Below are 21044 nucleotides of genomic sequence, written 5' to 3'. Positions count from 1 at the left end.
TTTAGAATTTATTGTTTTATTTCAAAACAAACATTTGAAATTCTACTACCTTTCACCCATTAGATCAACCACCACATTTACAGATGGTGAGAGCTCTTCACATGCAGGTTGTTTCAGTGTACCCAGTATGGCATTTTACAGAGGCATGTAGAGTGCACTTTATACACACAGAATCTTAAGTGCATCTGTGGGACTGAAATAAACAGTGTTCCACTCAATGTTTTAAAAACATGTAGAAAAATGTACCGTAGGCAGTTAGAAGATAAACAAGTAAATGCTCAACAGAAGGCATGTGTGGTGCCAACGTTTCTCAAACTGTGTAATATAAATATAAAACATTAACAATACATAGTGGCTAGAAAATTAGATAATTTATTTCATTTGGTATTTTTATCATTGGTTTTGCTACATTTTGACAAAAAAATCCATACTTCAAAAACAGTTCTGCAGATCATGATTTAAGAGTACCTTTCTGACAAATCTTTCAGCCATACATTGCACACAGTATTTTAAGATGAACTCTTGATAATTACAAGAATCCAATACTAGAATATAGGCATGTCAGTATTAATCAGAGAAGAGTTTTAATATGTGTGTAAACTACTTGATCAAGACATTTTCAAGATGTACTTCAGCTTTGAGGATACTGCTCTTTATATTTTTTAGTGTGTTTGCATTTGTATACATAAAGTGACAAACTTCCATTAGCATGAGAGTGAAAATTCTAAAAATGTTAATTTATTTCCTCCTTTTAACTGTAACAGATACTGAGGCACTGCTTAGCAGCAAAGATAGGTGTAAAGCAGCAAAATGTGTGTTAGTGTTTATTAACTATTAACTTTGATAAAACTATGAGGTCCATGAAGGTAGTATGCAAAATTTTAGTACTTCCCCATAATCTTTAATGTGACAACTCAGTGCTTTTTGCTATATTATATTCTGCTTATTTTGATTTTTCAGAACAGCTCCGCTGCTGTCCAGCCCCAAAACCCCAACAACTGCTAAGCATCAAAATCCGTCTTTGCCTTTGAGCAGTGAGGGAAATATGACTCCTCTGATCTCCCCTCCCCCATGTGCTGTAATGCCTGACTTCAACTGAATATCCCTCCAAAAATCACTTCCACTCCTACACATTCTGCATGAGTGCTTACAGCCTTCCACTAAGTTCAGAATTTGGGACCTTAGATATGAATTTCTTGTTACAGCAGGAGCTGATATGTATTTTATGGAATCCTATGCACTTTGAGCGCTGTAAAACAAGGGTAGATAGTTTACCTTCTGTATCAAATAATCAGTTCTGAAGTTAATGTATAAAACTTTTAGGTAAAGAAGTGTGTGCTCATCAAGAAACTTGTCAAAAAGCTGTTTTAAAGTCACTTTGAGACCTCCAATATTAAGGTTACTTGATGCTTCTGCAAAACAAAGCTATTTTAAACTGAAGAAATACATGGGGTGGGGAAAGAAGGAATCTTATAAATAGCTGGTCTATTTTTAGCAGAAACCACACGTCACTGCTGCAAAAGCAGTTGGAAGACTGTAATAGGCCCCAGTTCACCATAGTTTCACTGTTGACAAATTCTGATACACATGTATTTACCCTGATGTCCTACCATCACATTTAGAATTACCTGCAGTTTAACTTCAGAATTTAATTCTGATGTTCTCAGTAATGCATCAATACTGACATTTATGGGGAAGGGGAGATCTGGCCACAGACACTTCTTCAACAGTTATGCTGAGATTATTACCTATCAAGTAAGGGACTCAGACACTGTTCACAGAGCACCCAGGAAAACACTATTTTTGGGTAGTAAGCAAGTTTAAGTACATCTTTAAAAATGTACTTCTAATATAAATATGTTTTATAAGTACTTCACATAAATTAAGCAACTGCAGAATGCATTAACTGCACAGACAGAATAGAAGTTCAAGCAACACTTCAATAACTGCAAGACTACTTCAAAATTCAGGTTATGTTTCCATACTCAGTATTACATTGCAAATACGATTTATGATAGCACAACATTTTAACAACATGGCAGAAATAATGTGATATTTTAAAGTGAATCTGCCATTACCCCTCTCAGTACACATCTCGTAAACCACCTAAGTTTGGGGTAAATCAATGTATCAACAAGAAAGAAAAGTCTGCCACTTCAGCCGTCCTAGCAAAATCTATTTCCAACAAAAAGTTGACATTCCTGTTGAAGTACTTCAGACTGCAGCTGTGTTTTCAGCAGTCTTCAAGGTCTTGGGACATAGGACAAAAACCTCTAGTGAGAACTGTAGGCAGTAGACTTGTTGCCAAGATCATGTTCTTTACATATATTCTACTGATCCAAATTTGAGAAGGTACTTCAATATGCATGTACACTGAAAGCTTACAGATTCAGTGCCACTATTGTAGCTAACAGGATGATGACCTAACACTGCTGACCGTAACAGCCTTTTCTTAAAAATACTATGTAAGAAATGTTAGTATAAACTGCTGTAGAAAAAGAAACCCTTGAAGGCATGCAATTACTTCATACAAATATATGTAAACACAAACGAGATGTGTCCCAGGAGCAGTTTGTTTTAGTGCGTGGCTCCGCACGGGTTGACAGAGGTCTGACAGCCCATGTTATGCCCTGTCACCTGGACCTTGAACAGCGTCCCGTCCGCACACATGCAGAGCTTGAAGCGCAGCCAGTTGCCGTTATTGAACTGCTCCCCGTAAGAGGAACTTGGCAGTCGTGACGGGCTAACCATCACAGTTCCATTCAGGATGATGCTGTTTTCCTATTAAGGAGAGAAAAAAAAAAAAAGTTGTAAAATTGCAACTTCTAATATAAGTAAGGCAGATTGTTTTTGAGAAGGACAAGCTTTAATGGATAAATATCATCTCTAGGATAGCTGTAGAATCAAGAATAATAAGAAAAGGTGTCTATACAAATGTTTAAGTTTTTAATGGAAGTTATAGCAATACCTATGGATTTCTTGACTATAGTCAGCTTAACTATACTTAACTATTCCAGTGGTGGATCAATATTGAGAAAGACAGCAGTAGGGTAACTTTTCACTTTACATTCTTATTAGCAAATGCAGTAAATGTAAAATATAGACACAAAACAGGAAACAGTGTTTGAATTCATGCATGAAATTCATTCACACTTAAAAGTGCATATACCATTATTTTTATCCTTCTTTCTTGTAATTCCATATATACTGCCATCTTAATCTCCAAAAATCTTAAAGGAATGCTAGTGAGTCTTACAGCAGTAGCACAGAAGGTAATGCTCCAAACTATATGTTCTGCTCTTCTGGCAAAGGTTGTTACCCCTGGTTAAGCTGCCAGAGGAGATTAACTCCCTTTGGTATTCATGTCAGTACAGAGGCCAATTGCTTAGCTTTAACTGCATAGTAGGTTTTTGGTGTCTTAACTGTAGTAAATCAGTGTTACCTGAAGCTACTCAACCACTACTTAACAACAAAGTAATAAACCATCTATTTAAATCCTACTAAATATACTGACTTTCATGCATGAACAATTTATATAAAATTTGCAACTATATAAAGCTACATCAGTTTACTATCAGCCTAAATTTGAAACTAAGCTGTTTAAAAAATTGCTTTGATTTGAAATACTTACTGCTTTTAGTTCCATGTTTCCACCCATTCGAAACTCAATTGTCTTGCCTGTGATGAAAACACCTTCATTACCCCGGACAATGGCACGACCATCAACCTTTATGTTTAGATCACTGGTTGCATTGCTGGTAATCTAAGAACATAACCAAAAGAACTGTATTACAGATTAGTGAAAATGTACCACTTGTGTATGTCTCAGCAACTTTAATTACCTTAAAAGTAGTGCTGTGCAATTTAATAAAAAAACTGAATGTACTTCTTGCACTTCTGCCATTATCTTCTGCATATTTATTATTTTTCATGTTCAATTTCAAAACAAGATTACTGAATTTTGGAAGGTATGTAAATTTAATTTTTTGTATAAAAATAATATAATTCATATGACAATTTTATGAGATACACAGCTAACACTTGTACCAAATACAGGCTTCATATTAAGAGAGATTATGTAAATTTACTCCTCTGTTTTCACTTAATCTGTTCCTCTTACGTATTTTTAGTTGTGGGTGTATTTTCTTCAACAGGATTGCTCAATGCTTCCAAAGGCACACTCAACCCTCTATAAAAACATTAACTCTACTCTACTGTTACCCAAACAAACAATGGGCTGTATTCTTATTACTAACAAAAAAGAAAAGAGACATACCCTCTCTGTAGAGGCCTTTTGTACATTCAAGATTTTAACTCCATTTGGCAGATGAAACTCATGAGTTTCATAGTCGGTGCTGAACAAAGTATTTTGTGTTCGTGGGTCAACAAATTCCATGCCAATATCGCTGGTAATAGAAGTTTTGTCTTTTTCCACGCTAAGCTTGGTCGTTCCTTGCTGAAATACAATCTTCAGAAACAAAACCATGAACTTAACGATGTTTCAAATGTAACATTTATTAGCAATGTGAGTGTAATTCTCTAGTGTTGCTCACAAACATTCAATTCATGGTATAACTTACAGGCTGATTATTCCCAGTGATCACCAAGTCTTCATTCCGTCTCCCTCCTACTGTGCTTTTATATAAGGGATGTATAACACCCATGTCAGACACTTGCTTAAACCGCAGCAAGCCACTCTCGTGGAATTCCATACTGTCACAACCATTGGGACCAATTCTTATCACTGCCCAGATAACCAGGGTAATCTGAAAGAGACACACATTTTCAACAATTATGTTGATCGTTCGCATCTTCCTACTGCAATTATTGTATTAATTAGATGTTTTATTTGAACAATTATTAATGCCAGGGTTTAAATAAGCTTTAAGTGTGAATTTACTTCAGTCTAATCCTACTGAAAACATCATAACACATTTAATTATGAAAAGCATTTTAAATTATTTTTAGACTTACTTGAAACAGTAACTAAAATTATTTATATATATATATATATATATGTAGAAAATGTTAAATCACATCCATAATTACATCTTTTTTCTGTTTAAGGTTAATCATTGACTAAATAAATTTTCTGAACAGTTCAGCGTGGTATATACTTAACGTTGAACTGCAAGAATGCATCCTCACACATGGATGTGTAACTATGAAAAATAATTTACCTCCCATTGACCAAGCAATAAAAATGTGGCTATTAGAACAATGACGCTTTAAAGTGCAGTGTCTGGTTAATTCTGAGTGCTCACATACAGCTCTTTAATGTAAAATATAACCATGTTTTATATGCCATATTTCCTGAATGTGTATGTACTAATAACTCTCATGGGGTGACCATGGTAACCAAAATAACCATGCCTGAATTTACACCATTCTTCCATCTAATCTTGCTCAGACTACAAAAGAACTAAAAAGAAAGGAGAAAAAAGAGGCTCTCCTTCAATATATTTTATGTCCTCAGCCATACTGGAAAAGTTTTATTTTTTTTACTGAACTGTCAGAATGAAATATGACCTAATGTTGCTTACACTATAGCTATTATACTCACTATCAGATTGATGACGGCCAAAATAAAAAGAACAACAATCACACATATGGCCAAGTTGCCTTTCCTGCCACGTAACCCTGTCTTATGGAGACGATCTTCATCAATTGGAATATATCCTGCTTTGAAGTTACTGTTGTGCTCCTTATTAACATTCCTGCGTTCCACAGCCTTCTCTCGCATAGACTTCTTCACCGGGCCGTTAGAACTTTGCTGCAACAAAAGGCAAGGGTTAGCTTTAAAAGGCATGTAAATTAGCTACAATGACACACTCATATGTATGCAAAAAATGTAAATAGACTGGTGGAATATATTGGATATTATGTTCAGTATTAGATTTCAGTCACCCTGCTGTCAGAATACACACTTTGAACCACAGCAACCTCTGCTCACTCAGTGACTAAATTTAAAATCCAGATACTTTCAGACAATATATGGCTTTATATATCATTTTAATTGTGGCAAATAAGAATTATTAATTACACTGTTACAGATAACAAATTAAAACAAAGGAGCTACCAAGAAATTCATCAAGTTTTTACCTCTCAGGGATGATACAGGACATAATCCTACAGGTCATCTGCCAATACACAGGATTTTTTAGTTCCATCCACGCTCATGTCAATAGTCACTCTCAGTGACTATTCAAAGAGAGTGTGGTGGATACAGTTTTAAAATTAGTTTGACAGCACAGGGTTTGCACTCAACTCTTATTGCTTGCATGCAACATTGAGAAAGATACTGTGAGGCTTCAAACCTGGCATGGGGAACTTGGCCAGAGTAGTTTTCATGTAATAATTTGAAGTTACGAGATTGTAAGGGATGTCCTGTCAGTGTAACAAATTAATAGAGAAAAGTCTTGTACATATTCATAGTGAAAATAAACCTTGAATGTATTTTCGTAGCTGTTCAAAATTTTGTTCCACTTCCCTTGAATGGAACAGTTTTTTTATTTAGGGATTCACATCTTCAAAGAAGGAGTTTCATCCTTTGGACGGAATTAACTTTGTTCACTTGAAATGAATCCTAAAGCTACACTTTAAGTAACCACTCGCACAGGTCTACGCTGATGTAACAACACCGTGTTTTCTTCTGCTGCTGCTGAACTAGTAAGAGATGGTGTTGAGAAAGGTGCTTGACCCGGACGAGTTTATGGAGGGTTCGGTCCCTCGGGGATGTTCTGGACCCACTGTGACCCTGCAGAATACACACAAGATGCGGTGCCCCGCAGGCACCCGCCTCCCTCTCGCCCGTCAGTGCCCAGCGCCTCGATGCGCGCCTCACTCCCCTGCCACAAAGTATTTCTGTCTGTCACACACCCACGCCTGCGGGCGGGACGGCGCCGCTCCGGGCCGCCCTGTGCGGACAGCAGGCTCGGGCCGCCTCTCCCCGGCACTGCCGAGCCCGTCCCGCCGCCCCAGCGCCGTGTCTCCGCTCCCCGGCCGGAGCGCTCCGGCACCACGCCAGCCTCGCCCACCGCCGCGAAAATGGCGCCCCCGCCCGAGTGCCCCCTCCGCAAGCAGCACCCCCTGTCCGGACCGCCTGCTCCCCGCGGCCCCGCTCCCCGCTGGCCCCGGCGGGGACGGCGCCGCCGCCTCCCCGCGCCCGCGTCCCGCTGCTGACGGACCTGCTCGGGGGCGGCCGCCGCCATCTTCCCCCGCCGCCGCCGCCGCCGCTGCGCAGGGGCCGCGGGCGCCCCCTGGTGGCGCTCCGCGGGCCGGGTCCCTGCGGCCCGCGCCCACCGGCGTTACCCGGCAGCGCCCCCCAGCGGTCCCCGGGAGGCGCCGCGCTGCCCCCCCGCGCGCGCAGCTTTACCTGGCAGCGCCGTCACCGCGCCGGCCGTCGCCTCACCACCGCGGCTCCAAAGGCCCTCGGACGCGGCCCAGCCCAGGGGAAAGGGGACCGGGCTGACACTACCATCTCCGTTACACCTTCGCCGCCCGAGGAGTGCTCTCGGAGGGACACGGGAGTCATCGCACCGCCCCCCGGAGCGAACTAACATCTGACTATGGCAGAAGACTTAAAGAGTCTGTTGGGCGCAGGAAGCGTCCGAGAGATGCAGCAGAAGCTGGAGAACTGGCATCACGACTACGAGGTAAGTTGTGCCGCTCCTCGGGGAGCGCAGGCGTTCCCTCCTGGGGGAGTACCGGCCGCCGCTCGCGTTCCACAGGCCGGTTTGCCACAGCGCCCCGCGCGCGGTACCAGTTAGCGCAGTTTTAACACCTTTTCAGCACCCAGAGCTGCGGTTGTTCGGCTTTTTGTCCATGACGAGGCTCCCTGAAAACGAGAGTCGAAGGTTAAAAGTGAGATTTGAGAGGTACTGCCTGTGTTTAAAACAGAGTTGGGCGTTGGAGCAAACGACCGGCAGGTAGAATGACCGCGGCTGCGGTTGTGCTCAGAGTCGGCTGTGGCCCAGGAACGGTCAGGACAGCGTGAGGGAAAAGGGTGCTGAAAGTGAGAACGGGTTATCCAGCATCCCAGCTCTCCTGGGTGGGGAAGCCTGGTAGAGCTGAGAGGCTGCTGCAAGGCAGCACAGCCGCTGAGGGGCTTTCAGAACGGGGCTCAGGGAAGAGTTTCGGGTATGAGGAGAAGGCTGCAGATGGCTGTAGTGGAATCCATGGAGGAGTAACGGGAAACTGAGGAGGCGGAACAGGTGAAGGAGTAGAGGTGTAAAATCAGGGAAAAATTAAGCGAAGGAACGTGAGACTTGACAGCTGACTTTGCTCAGTGGAAAATCTTAACAGAGTTTTCAGTCCTGCGTCCCCAGGTTTGTCTGCCTTCAGGATGCAGATAGTTGGTCACGAGCCTGTAACCACCTATCGTGTGCGGTGGCTGGTGAGAAAAGATGCAGCGTTTTCAGGGGAAATCAGTTATTTTCTTTTACTTCATGGCTGGACAAGAGTTACAGTTACATAGCCAGTGTAAGTCTCTGCAGGATTCATGACAAAGGACAGTTTTAAGGAGTTTGAGAATACCTGGTAAAACTACCACAGAGGAGGAACAGTGCTATGCATTTCAAAATCTTGCAGGTGGATGGTAGAGGTAGACCTTAGGAGGGCTGAGCGGCGGTGGGGGCTGACCTATCCATCATAAGTTGGTGGGGAATGGTCTTTAATGTCTTGGAAAATGAAGATGAGCAGTTTCCGGCTGCTGTTGCATAAAAGTAAGAGCTGGCAGATGGAAACATCGTGTTATGTTGCTGTAATGAGCTGGAAAAATGCGCTTTGCAGCTGTGTTCTTGTGGAGGTGAGCACATTGACTGTGCTCCCCAAGGCCTGAAGAAAGCATGTTGCAACAATCAAAACACAAGCTGATGGGGGCTGGGGATTTCAGCTGTTTTGGAAGCTTGTAAAAACCATATGGAGTCATTAAAATCTGAAGACCTAGAGGGTGATCTATGTAGGTTACAGGTAAGGATTAAGGAAGCAGGTACAATGTGTTCATTCTCCTGGGAGGTGCAGTAGTATCCTGGACAGATTAACCCCATCAACTCATTTTCAAAATTTCATTTGCTGAAAGTGATGTAGTTTGGCTGTTTCCTAGGCATAATGCTGGATTTTGCTCCTTCAGTAGTGTATGTTTCAGTTTGGAACTCTTAGAAATCAGATGAAATTGTATGGAGGCTTTATGTGACTGCTGACGAAGCAAGATAAGAGCCTCATATGTATTATTTCAGCTAATATGGAAAACCAGATTTTGGACTATTTTTTTTAATCCAATAATCTGCTAGATTATTATTTTAATAACTATTGAAAGATTTTAACTCAGATTCACAATTTCTATGATTATTTTTTTAGAGACACTTGTGGTTGCAGCCTCTTTATGATGGAAAAGGAGTAGGTTTTCTCAAGTAGTGAATTACCTGGGTCACAGAAGTCCTGATGTCTTGTTCATTTGCCTACTAAAAATGTGAACCCTAAAAAATGAGTATGCTAATGAATCCAGTAAGAAAAGGTTGGGAGGATGTAATTATAGGCGGGAAAAATGCCATGATTGTAACAGGAATTACTTTAAGTAAGAAAGCCCACACAGATGTAGTAATGCACATTAATTTACAGATGAATTCCAGTGGTGAAAATATGAGCCGATGCTGTGAAATATTAGAACTGAACACCGCGATTCAAAAGCAGCTCTTCTCAATTCTCAGTGAAACATCTCAAGGTAAATCAGTCCCTTGTCTAATTATTAATTACACACATTTCACATAGGGCATTTTTTTCCAACTTGGCTCTTTCTGTAAGTGTTCTCACAATTTCTTAATGTATGTGTTTTCTTAGATCCTGATAAATGCGCAGAAATAATGAAAAGATGTATCACGCCAAGCCCATGCTGTGCTGCTTCAGGAGCACAGGTGTGTAAGAAATTTATTTTAAAGGAATAGTGTTACCTCTGTCTCTCTTTTCTTTGCCTCCTTTGGGCTCAATTCTCTGTGGATACTGCTTTTCTCTAGTTTCCCAGCCTTCTCTGGGCTGAATTCTCTGTAGATACAGCTTTTCTCTAGTTTCCCAGCCTCCTCTGGGCTGAATTCTTCTGGGATCCTCCCTCGTGGGGAGTTCCACCTATCTCAGTCCTCATTATTTGAAGTAAACTCTCGAGCTCATTAGATTCTGATTTCTCGTGTTTATTGAAGGATCCTTACAAAACTTAACAGGTTTCTTCAGGCTGGTTACAAGGTTAATCTTTGCAATTTGGTACATTTCTTTCTTCTGATGGTACAAACAAGGCCTTGTGGCACACTTCATGTCTGATACACAAAATGGCCCTGAACTACGCAGTTCTTTTATCTTTATACCTATTTTTACCCAATTAACAATAGACACGTATATTATTTTTCTTAATGACCCAATGACCCATCACCTCTGTGATGCACTGCGGCATTTTCTATCCAATCACTAACTATTACCCAAAAACCTCCAGGAGAAGAACATGAAGAAGAAAGAAGAAGGGACAAGGGACAACACCCTAAATCCTCCATCTTGTCTCTTGTTCTCTAAACTATTTTTTCACTCAGTGATTTAAGAAACTTTTTAATCTACACACCTACATTTTTAGCTTTTTTTATCTAACTTTAACATTTGTTTTCATGTATCACCATGAAAACATGATCATGAATTTCATATTATATGAAATTCAGTGTTTTCTTGGATCCCAGAACTAAATATTAAAAACAAGGGCACACAGTCTGCATCTCAGACTCCAACAAATAGAACTACATGAATTTATACCTGCAGAAAGGCATTAATGAATTTCTGTTATTATTAGCATTCCTCTCCAATTTTACTTAATGAAATATGTCCTTAGTTGCTTGTGGACACCCCTACAGAGACAACCATGCTATTGTGAAGGGATTTGCTTTGTATAAGAAGTCTAGATCACTAAACTACTTTCCTTTTCTAGGTAAAGATCTGCTATGTTTATATTTGCAGAGACATCATAAAAGTATTTATGCCATATCTCTTTTAGAAAAATTAATACTGAAAATACATGTATAAACTGAAGGTGTGCATAAACTCCATGCATTAATCTGTGAACTCCTTTTATTTATTTTTTTTAAAGAAAAAAATTATAAAAATATCTTAATATTATATTATTTCCTGAAGTAGCTAAAAAAAGAAGTACTCATGCGTGTCATACCACCATGCTTCTGGAGTTACTATGTACTTGGTATTTACTGAAGGGGTGTAATACTAACCATTTGGCAGAAAATACAGAGATGTTGTGGCTTTCTGTTTTGAAAGAAAATAAGAGATAGCTAATTCAGACTAGGGGAAGATCTACAAGATCCTGAGATTTGACAGTGATGTCTCCATGTTCTTTGGTTTCTCATTTTTACACCTGCCCTGTCAAAATCTTTCACAATTAATGTAGGACAAATAAAAAGTGATATCCCTTAAGAGTCAGATTATAGTATAATGCAGGAGTGGGGCTCTGAAGAAACCCCCAAAAATATAGAATAATTATGTTATTAGATGACAGTACCCCAGGCATACCAGTTACAGATTTGTCATTACATGTGACATTCAAAATTTAAAGAAAAACCTGTTGCACAGTTACTTATTTAATTCTAGTACTAGCAGGCCATTATATGGGTTGTTAAAGGCAACTACATGTGTAGTAGTGTAGTAAAGTAGTAGCTTTCTGGAATGACAATACTTGCCTCCTGTGTTCTAATAACTTTTTCTGTTATTTTGTGTACATGAATTCCCAAAAAGTTTACTTCAATAGGTGATGTAGTCAATCAGAAGCTGACTAACTGATAAAAACCAACTGTGCAACACATCTGCAAAATGCTTTGTTCTGATGATTCAGGCAATAAATTTGCATATGCAGACCTTCCATAATTTCTACCATGAGGTATAAAATAAGTGAATGTTTTTCTTTATATAATTGAGTCTTTGATTGGTATGCCTGAAAAGTATTGCTTATGTCTCAGAGAGAATACAATTACTTTTATTCTCAGTTTCTTTAGAAATTGTTGTTGCTGAACTATTTAGAACTACATCTGCCTATAAAGCTATAGTACTTTGCTGAGGGAATCTATGAGGTAGAACATTCAAGCATTGTGACTTCATTTCCTGGTAGGATTCAGCTGGGGAAGAACTGCAGCTGTGTGATTTGGCCAGCAATCCGAAATGTCGACTGCAAGATTTGGAGAGCAAACTAGCCCACACTCGTCTGCAGATCAACCGGATGGAACGAGAGTAGGGAATTTAACTGCAATTCCTTTTCTTTGTTTTTTGTTTTTCAATAAGCTACATTTTTCCCTTGACATCTAAATATTGATGGAGATTTGTAAAATATTTAATTTCTGGCCTAAAACCAGAGTTTCAAAATGCATCACTTCTCTGTATTATGTGTGTGTATCCAAAACAGGGTACAAATGATACAGTCACACTCACATTCATAAATTGACTTGGTAAGTTTTGCTTCTGACAGAGGTGTTGGAAAACATGCCAGTATTCTATGTAAAAAGGTTTTGTATAGTCCATGAAAATCACATGTGGAGTTACATCTATGAAATGTTGCATCCGGAGCAAATCCTAAATAAAAAATCAGTTGAGTAGCTATAGTGTAACATTTACTGAAGGACTTACAACATGTCACAATTAATTATGCAATGTAATTGATATGTAAATATCCAGGAAGATAAAAGTCACTGTCGTAAGATGGATGAAGAGAGTTGGATTTCCAGATAGGTGACTACACCTGAACAGTTTTTGCCTAGTTGCATAAAACATACGTTGTGGAGCAATATAATATAAAAATTACTAAGTTGCTTCAGATACAAATTTGTGCAGTTATTACCAGTTCCAGGGACATTTAAGATGTATCTCCAAGTGGCAGACACATTATCATGCATCCTGTTAGCATAAGAGCAATGAATGTTTACAAGTCTTGGGTCAGTACATTAAGTGATATAATTCATGCCCTTACTAAGTGATTCCAAGAATATCAGTTTGGATTTTCCACATGCCTATTTCTAGAACTCATCTTCCTAAATCTACTTTTCTTTCCCAGTTGTCCTTTATAATAGAATTCTTTAGCCGTCTTTTACTACTATTCCTGCTAGAAGCCTTTCCAGAAGGAGCTGACTAAGGATGGAGCTGAGAAATCTTTCCTCTTAGCAGATGTTGCTGACCTTATTACCTGTGGTCATCTCAGTCAGTCTGCTCCTTATAAAGGTGGAACAAGAATCTTGTCAATTGATAAGTGTTAGAGATTTTGTTGGTTCAGATCCTCAAAAATCTCACCAGGGTCCTCCAGTAAAGAAAAGGAAGAATGGAGTGAATACCTTCAAAATGAATAGAAAACATCTTTTTTATCTTTTCCTTCCACTTTTGGTAAGAGGAAGGCAACCATAATACTGGTGTTTGGAGAGAAAGCAGAGATGTTTCGTTAGTTTTTAATATTAAGTAAGAATAAAGGACAGAAGATAAGCTTGCTTCACTGGTTGTCTGCCAATCTTTAAGAAACACTCCTTTTGGGGACAGCAGGAGAGGAATTGTTAGTTTTTGTTATTACTTGAATAACATATGAGAGAATGAACCTGATAGAAGAAAACACCTGGGTTCTAGATCTATAGGAAAGAAAACTGAGCTGGTTTAGTTAACATCTTAAATATGAGAAAGAAATTGGTTTCTTTTAGACCTGATCATTTGAGCTAGCATAAGAACACCAAATGTTAACCAGTGATTTTTCCTACAGGATAGAGTGCTATATCCACTCTCCCGCCACAATACACTTAACACAATTTAAAGTAAGATCAAGGGTGTGCTTTTTTTTCATTTGTTTTTAAACTCTTGATTTTTCCTGTATTTCAGCATAAGGAAAGCATGCTGAAATTATTCAACAAAACATAAGGAGCTTGCTCAATAATTTCCCTCCTTTTTCTAATCCTGTTTTTTGATGATGAGGATTAGTTGATAGATAGTTTACATTCATAGGACATCTTGTGACTGATCGTTCTTTGGGATTAAGTCTGAGGGCTTCCTGTGCTGAAGGCTGCAAAGCCTTGAGGAAGTCAGAGCAAGCGAATGACTGTGAGCATCAGATTCAACTATTGTGGGATGAGATTTCTATCCTGGATGCCCAAAAGTCTATTCTCTAGAGCAGGTAGAGGCCTTACTCAGAAAAGTCCCTGAATCATAGAAATTGGTCATGTTAGATAGCATGAATTTTGTCCTCATTTGAAATTGAAGTGTAAACGAAAGCTAGGCTTTTTCACTTTGTAATGAAGGAACATAAAGTCTTTAGATGACTTCATCTAGTGTCCAGATATTTTATTTTAAAGCAACTATGTTAAGTTTCAGACAAAACAGCAAATAAGGCACTTTTACAAAATACATAGAGAGCAACTGTATGGAATAAAAAGAGAGTTTTTTTGTTGGTGAGTCCTCTTATAAAAAAGTTCTGCCCTGTAATTGTACAGTGTTCAATTTTCACTTGTTTGACTTCAGCAGTACTCTTCAGTGGTACTGAAGGAGGAACAAATGACAAAATATTACTAGTTAAAAGTGCGTTTCCTAGGAACAAAGTGCTTGGCTACACATGCTTTAGAAATTACTTTACTTTTACCATTTATGCATTGGCCTGTAAAATGTATTGATGAAAATGCCTTCATATTAGACTAATCAGCTGTAGCTTCTTTAATTATGTTGGCAAAAATCTCACCTTACTCTTGTGAAAATTAAATTGACAAAAAATCTGCCTTAGGGAAAAACATCTGTGGATGATAAAGTGACATGAAGCTTCTTTGCCTGTTTGTCATAGGCTTGCACGGACCTGCCCTCCTTGCTCTCCTTGCCCTCCTTGCTCTCCTTGCCCTCCTTGCTCTCCTTGCCCTCCTTGCTCTCCTTGCCCTCCTTGCTCTCCTTGCCCTCCTTGCTCCCCTTGCCCTCCTTGCTCTCCTTGCCCTCCTTGCTCCCCTTGCCCTCCTTGCTCTCCTTGCCCTCCTTGCTCTCCTTGCTCTCCTTGCCCTCCTTGCCCTCCTTGCCCTCCTTGCCCTCCTTGCCCTCCTTGTCCTCCTTGCCCTCCTTGCCCCCCTTGCCCTCCTTTCCGGTGTGGGAGCAGCCGACCCGTTTGCGTGAAGAGCTGGTCACCTGCCCAGAGCAGGCGGGTCCATGCTTCGCGTCGCGCCTGCCTCATAGCACGCTTCAACTTCATCTATGCTAAAGACCGCTTGGATGCAGAGGCCCGTTTGAGGACATTCATCTGTGACATGGAGGTGGTGCAGAGGATAATATACCTTGCAGTTGTGGTGAGAAAGAAATAGTATTTCTTATTTTACAAGTCAGAAGTGTATTGAAAAACACTATGTCTGCATTGGATTAAATTGTGGGTACATTAGCATTTCTGTCAAATGCAAAGAAGAAAAGCTTTCTTCTTTTTTTATTTTGGTTTTTCTTTCTTCCCCTCACACTTCTACATTGAACTCTCAATGTAGTGTTCTATCTGACCTGTCCCAAGATTGGAACAGGGTCAGTGATTTATCGCACAGGTACTAAAAGAAGACTAATTTGGTCTGAAAAGTAGATGATGCCTGCAGTGCTCAACCTTGCCTTAGTTAGAAAAATTCTTTTGCGAGTGCTGCATTAAATACTACAACACTACAAAGCTAAAAATCTTTCCATATCATGCTTTCCTTATGCTTGTAGCTATGTGCTTCTTTAGTTTAATTAGGTCCCTTGAAACCACCTAGATACCCCACATTTACCATTAGCTCAGTTTGAAGAATGTTTTAATTTTTTTCTGTATTGAATCTTCTTTTCTATAAAAATGATATAACACATACCTGTGTTAGAGAGGCAACATCTCTTAATGTGTGATCCCAAGCACATTTAGCTTAGTAAAGATTTTTTATTTCAACTGTCATTCAGTTTACACTCTCCAATCCAATTCAATCAGAGAATTCCTTCCTGATGAGTTAACTTTCTCCTTTACAGTAGTGTATTATATTCCTCCTGATTATGATGATAGTTGGTTGAATTCATTTTCTCAGATAACTGATAAAAAATAATTTTGCTCTCATGTATTTAACTAGATGTTCCTTGTGTTTGCAGGAATCTTTCCGTGCAGCAAGGATGGCCTTCTGGAAGCTCAAAATACATCTAAAAGAGACTTTGCCTCTATGTCACTTGGCGGGACCTGGGTCAGTTGAACTTGCTATCCTGGATTATATGGCTTGCCACAAGGATGTGTATGACGTTTGTTGCAGTGTCCAGGTAAGTCAAGGGCAGCGGGGAAGTGATGTGTTGATCTCTTTCAGGAGCTAGTAAATTCAGAATATGTAAACGAGAAATGCACTGTAACCAGTTAACTTTCCAGAACAATATTGCTAGGACTAGTATATATATGACTTAGTAATAGTTTGTTTTATTTGTTTATTGCAACATATTCTTTCTGAAGCTATTGTTTTCAGGAATAGTCCAGGGCAACGTTACTATGAGTTTCTTACACTGATTTTTAAATGTAGAAAGTTGAGAGGCCTATTTAAGGGGGGGGATTTCTGTACTTGCTTGTGAATAAAATCGTTAATGCAAATTACTATGTATGTTTATTTTCAGGAAGTAATTTGCACCTTGAGCATGAACCCGAAGCTTCCGTGTCCAGTAGAGGTTGATTTCGCTGTGCTCAGCTGTTTGATTCGAGAGTTGTGCTGTTTGGCTTTTCAAATGCAGACACTCCTTCCTGCTCTTGATATTGCTGTTGGTGTTGACGGAGAGCTTTTCAATAAGTGCATGTAAGAAATCTTTAGGTTCAGTCAGACTCTTACCATTAAAGGTTGTGTAGTCTACTTGTTTCCCAATTAATATAAAAGTTTTACATTACTAAACATTAATTTGCAGCAAAAAAAACTGGCCTGTAGTGAATTTGGTATGTCTTTAAGGTTTAGGATAGTGTATAAATACCAGCACGTACACAAGCGTTAACAATTATTGTTTTAGTGAACATCAGAGCAATTGAGACTTCCGTCTCAAGAACATATTTAATTTATCATCTAAGAAGAAAATTATCATCAGCTTTCCCTCCTTAGTCTCTATCTGCCTTTTTAAAAATGTTTGCATCTTTGTTCCTCCTTACTGGCCTGTTCTATTAAAGTCATGTTTACTGAGATCTGGCAGTTGATGCTGTTACCAGGATCATCAACATGTTTGCTGCAACCTCCAGGCTGTCACAACTGTACAACATACAAGTATTAATATACTCCCATCTCTTCTGGCTTAGAGCCAGAATGGGAATTTTGTAAAAAAAAACACACACCATGACAGAGTTTTTCTTTTTTCTATAGGGTCAAGCTGCTTTTTTAGCACGCAGAGAACTGTAGGGTGCTTCCATGTTGTCTAGAAAATTAATGGGATTGATAGGTCATAAAAAATTGCTCTCAAAATTAAAAAAAACATGACATCACTAAGGAGGTTTCTAGTAATAATTTAGAATAGAGTGGAATCCAGGTGGTGAAGAGCTTGAGAAATCAAGGAGGGAAATAAAGAAGATGAAAGTAGACTCTGGACAGAGGAGAGTGCAAAGTCATATAGGACTACTCAATGATCCGATCCAAATACAGGGCAGCTAGCTTTTGAAACTCATAGCTATTGGCTAAATTAGGAAGCACTAACACTGTGGTATAGTCTTGGGATGCTTTCTCCACCTGCTTGGTGTGTACGGCCTTAAGAAACCACATGTAATATGTTTTTTTGTGCTGCTGTGGGAGACACATATTCATATCTATCTGCCTATCTAGATAAATGTGGGACATGTATAACATGTATATGTGTTACACAGAGATGGAGCAAAACTTGTAGAAATTAAAATATCTCTGTTCATTGTGTGGTAGCATTCTATAAAGGGTCAGCCAAACATCATTGTACCCTATTGCCTTGCTTTGTGCCTCTGGTTACAACATTGTTTTATATAACTTGCTATTGTAATATATTACTAAATTATAGATACATAGCTTTTTAAGAATTTCTGTTATTTGGTATTTGTTCTGAGTTTGAATCTATAAAGCCAGATGTGTTATTTAGCCAATATTCCAGACTTAGAGAGGTAGTCTATATACCTTTGAATTAATTTTCCATAGTCAAAATGTCAGTGTTTCATTATCAATATATGAGGATCTTGCTAATCAAGTTGCCTCATGTCTCATAAGATACTAGGATGTATATAGTTGAGTATTTCTGTAATATCCTTTATAGGATGTTTGCTTTAGCAAGGTATTTCAGGAAGAGGGGATGTCTGTGTCTGCTAAATTGCTTCTCAGAAGGTTTAATCTGTCAGTGGACACAGGGGCCCTGGCTTGTGTGGGACTTATGCAAAAATTAAGATCTAGCGGCCTTCTAAGTGTGAGATGGCTTTATTAGAATGTCTGTCAGTATAAGTAAACAGTATGTTCTGCTAAGTCTGTCTTCCAAGTCCATTTCTTTTACAGGATCACATAAAGAATATGTATTTTTGTGATATGGAAAGATATTAGAAAGATATTAGAGCTGTAGCTACTTTTTATCAGCATTATGATTTGAAACATGTTTATCTTTTGGCACTTATATGCAAACATTTCTTGTACTGTTTGTTTCAACAGGTACTATCGTAGTTGTGACTCAGATTTCACAGCTTGCTTTGTGGCCTATCACGTCTGGCCTGCTCTGATGGAAAATGGTACTGTAATTGTGAAGGGAGAGGTAGTCACCAAAAGAACTGTTCCGGTATGTATTTCGTTAAAGGAAAATGTTAAGGGAAGTAAAGTGGATTTCAGCACTGTTTTTAAAATTTAAAAAGATAAGTTTTTAACTATTCCTGTATGGGTTGAGTAGTATATCAAATATCAATTAGGTTTTAGTGCTTCATCTTGTATATAGGATGAATAGTTCCATTTTCCTTAATGCATTAATTATGCAGATGTATGGTTGTTGTCAGAGCCTGTTCTAAGGAGAAAGCTTACTGTGTTTCCTGTCTGTCCTCAAACTTTGTCTCTAGCATGGCAAGTTTGCTTGTAGAATCTGCCTTTATTAAACCTTCTCTCTCAGAAAAGATTTGTCAAACTCTTCTCTTGTAGTGTTGTCGCAGAAGCAGAGTTAGAAGCAAAAGCTGCTGCTGTGGTCGTCGTCTCCTGCCTGGTCAAGTAAGCCTCTGCTAAATGTTTGTAGTGTTAAGAGCATCAAGTATTTTAAATAGGAGTGTAGGCAACCTCTTAAAAATGCTGATGTGCCACATGTACACTGTAACATTGGGAATAAATACCATTGCTTGATAGTCTTGGATGAGGTGAAGCCACTGACAGGTAGTTATTGGCTGGTATAATGATCAGTAGAGATACTGTATGAGAAGTAGATCATACTTAAATTCTCTGCAGTATCAACAGTGTATCTTGGAATGCTTTCCCCCTACTCCTCTTGCTTTAGCACCCTTCTGAATAAATAACTATATAATCTAGAAGTGTTTCAGTCATTTTGGAGTACATATACAACACATTCCTGCCCCCTGGAATTAGTAACCTAAATTTACTCCTGATTCACTAAAAGCATCAAAGGAGTGGAAAATAAGTGTAGGATGAGCAGGAAGGGAAGGTTGTATAAATAAGCTATGTAAAACAGCAGAGCTCTGCATATGGTATGGTTACACAACATTTTTAATTATTTCTATTAAAAATGTCTATATTTTTCTAATTGTTAGTCCATCTTATTAAATGGACAATAGGTGCCCTTAACTTGAAATGTGAGTATTGAAAATGTGAGAGGCTTTGGGTAGGGCTCACTTTTTTGTGTGTGTGCAGGCTGTGAAAAAAAACTAGAAAGTTGTTGAACTTGACTTTGTAACAGTAGAGCTGCACTGATAGACATGCAGATTTTCTGAATGTTGATGGGTCCCCAGGTGGCTTTCTTGGGTACAGTTCTTTAGCACACCTGATTTTCCTTTTCTGTTTGTCTTGCAGGTAACTCGAAGCCGCAGTCTTTCAACAGTGAGGGTCAAAAGTAAGTAGGCATATTTGTTCCTAGTGACTCATGGTGTTCACATTAAGCCCTTAAACAATTGAACAAAGGAACAAAATAACATGTTGAACATCTTTGATTCTAAAATAATTGCCCAAGTCTTATTTTTAAATTGGGTAGCTCTTTTTTTATGTGTGGCAAAAGGCTGAGATTTCTGACTTGGAGGGGAGCTTGTTTTTTTCACTCTACTTGGGCCACTGTCACAGTTTCTGTCTGCTGGTTGCCTTCACTGTGACCAGTACTGTAGGAAGTAAAACTTGCTTCCTTCCCTGCACAAGAGACAGTTTGCTGCTGCACACCTGCTGGCTTCCAGATTCCAAGGAGATGGCTAAGTGGTGACAGAGAAGTGAGGGATTTTAGGCAGTATGAGTGTATGCCTGTGTTGAAGCCAACCCAATTTAGAGATTTAGAAAATATAGTTGCACTGAAATGTACCTTTTTCTTCCATAGGGCGCTAACCGAACATCTTCCTGTGGTGCAGTGTATCTGGATTCAACAACTTTGCTGATGCCTTTTCTTCTCAGAAATACATCAAATCTCTCAATAATGTGAATGGCAACTGTCACTTAAAATGGAGTTTGTGTTCAGTGTGTTTTTTAAAATTATAGAACACTTATTTATAATTTTAGAAGCTAAACTCTTCTGATTGAAAAAAAAAAAAAAGTGCATGCAGAGCAGGATCATTTGGCAAAATTTCCAAAGCTCTCAGGAACCCATGATGAAATCTTACAGGTAGAGATAGAATTATTGCATCTAGAATGTTTGCGTTCCACAGATTCCAAATGATGCAGTTTATCTTGATAGGATTTTAATATAAACTCAATGGTGAATGTTGAAGAATGTTGAGGTTAGCTGTTACTTGAAAACAATGTAATTAATTGGTGCTTATTTACAATTTTTAGAAAACAGCAATAATCATAAGATGTGCCAGTCTGACACAGCAGCCTTTTAAATATATCCTTGTGATAAACTGAATTTTCTAACTACAATGCAGAAGT

At 39.0% G+C, this 21044-nt stretch overlaps 2 protein-coding genes across 3 annotated transcripts; one reads left to right on the top strand and one right to left on the bottom strand.

The window, feature by feature from the left end:
- Nucleotides 1-349: 349 nt before the first annotated feature.
- Nucleotides 350-7280, bottom strand: SGCB (sarcoglycan beta). The gene is made up of 6 exons (XM_058837075.1): nucleotides 7188-7280; nucleotides 5564-5773; nucleotides 4581-4766; nucleotides 4277-4468; nucleotides 3632-3763; nucleotides 350-2781 (listed from the first exon to the last, which is right to left on the bottom strand). The coding sequence occupies exons 1-6, from the start codon at nucleotides 7209-7211 to the stop codon at nucleotides 2578-2580; spliced, it is 948 nt and encodes a 315-aa protein (XP_058693058.1). The 5' UTR covers nucleotides 7212-7280; the 3' UTR covers nucleotides 350-2577.
- A 67-nt stretch (nucleotides 7281-7347) lies between these two features.
- SPATA18 (spermatogenesis associated 18) lies at nucleotides 7348-20745 on the top strand. Of its 2 annotated transcripts, none has more exons than XM_058837065.1 (11): nucleotides 7348-7655; nucleotides 9619-9721; nucleotides 9838-9911; nucleotides 12143-12261; nucleotides 14831-15317; nucleotides 16120-16281; nucleotides 16624-16799; nucleotides 18639-18762; nucleotides 19113-19178; nucleotides 19989-20028; nucleotides 20497-20745. In XM_058837065.1, exons 1-11 carry the CDS (start codon nucleotides 7569-7571, stop codon nucleotides 20502-20504), a joined length of 1446 nt encoding a protein of 481 aa, XP_058693048.1. In that variant the 5' UTR covers nucleotides 7348-7568; the 3' UTR covers nucleotides 20505-20745. The 2 variants fall into 2 exon arrangements, with proteins under 2 accessions (XP_058693048.1, XP_058693049.1); XM_058837066.1 differs by lacking the exon at nucleotides 7348-7655 and adding an exon at nucleotides 7794-7877.
- The last annotated feature ends 299 nt before the right edge of the window (nucleotides 20746-21044 follow it).

The sequence above is a fragment of the Poecile atricapillus genome, chromosome 4, assembly GCF_030490865.1.
Source record: "Poecile atricapillus isolate bPoeAtr1 chromosome 4, bPoeAtr1.hap1, whole genome shotgun sequence".
Lineage (NCBI taxonomy): Eukaryota > Metazoa > Chordata > Aves > Passeriformes > Paridae > Poecile > Poecile atricapillus.
The sequence above is the reverse complement of the archived record's forward strand: the minus strand, read 5'-3'. Positions and strand labels throughout refer to the sequence as shown.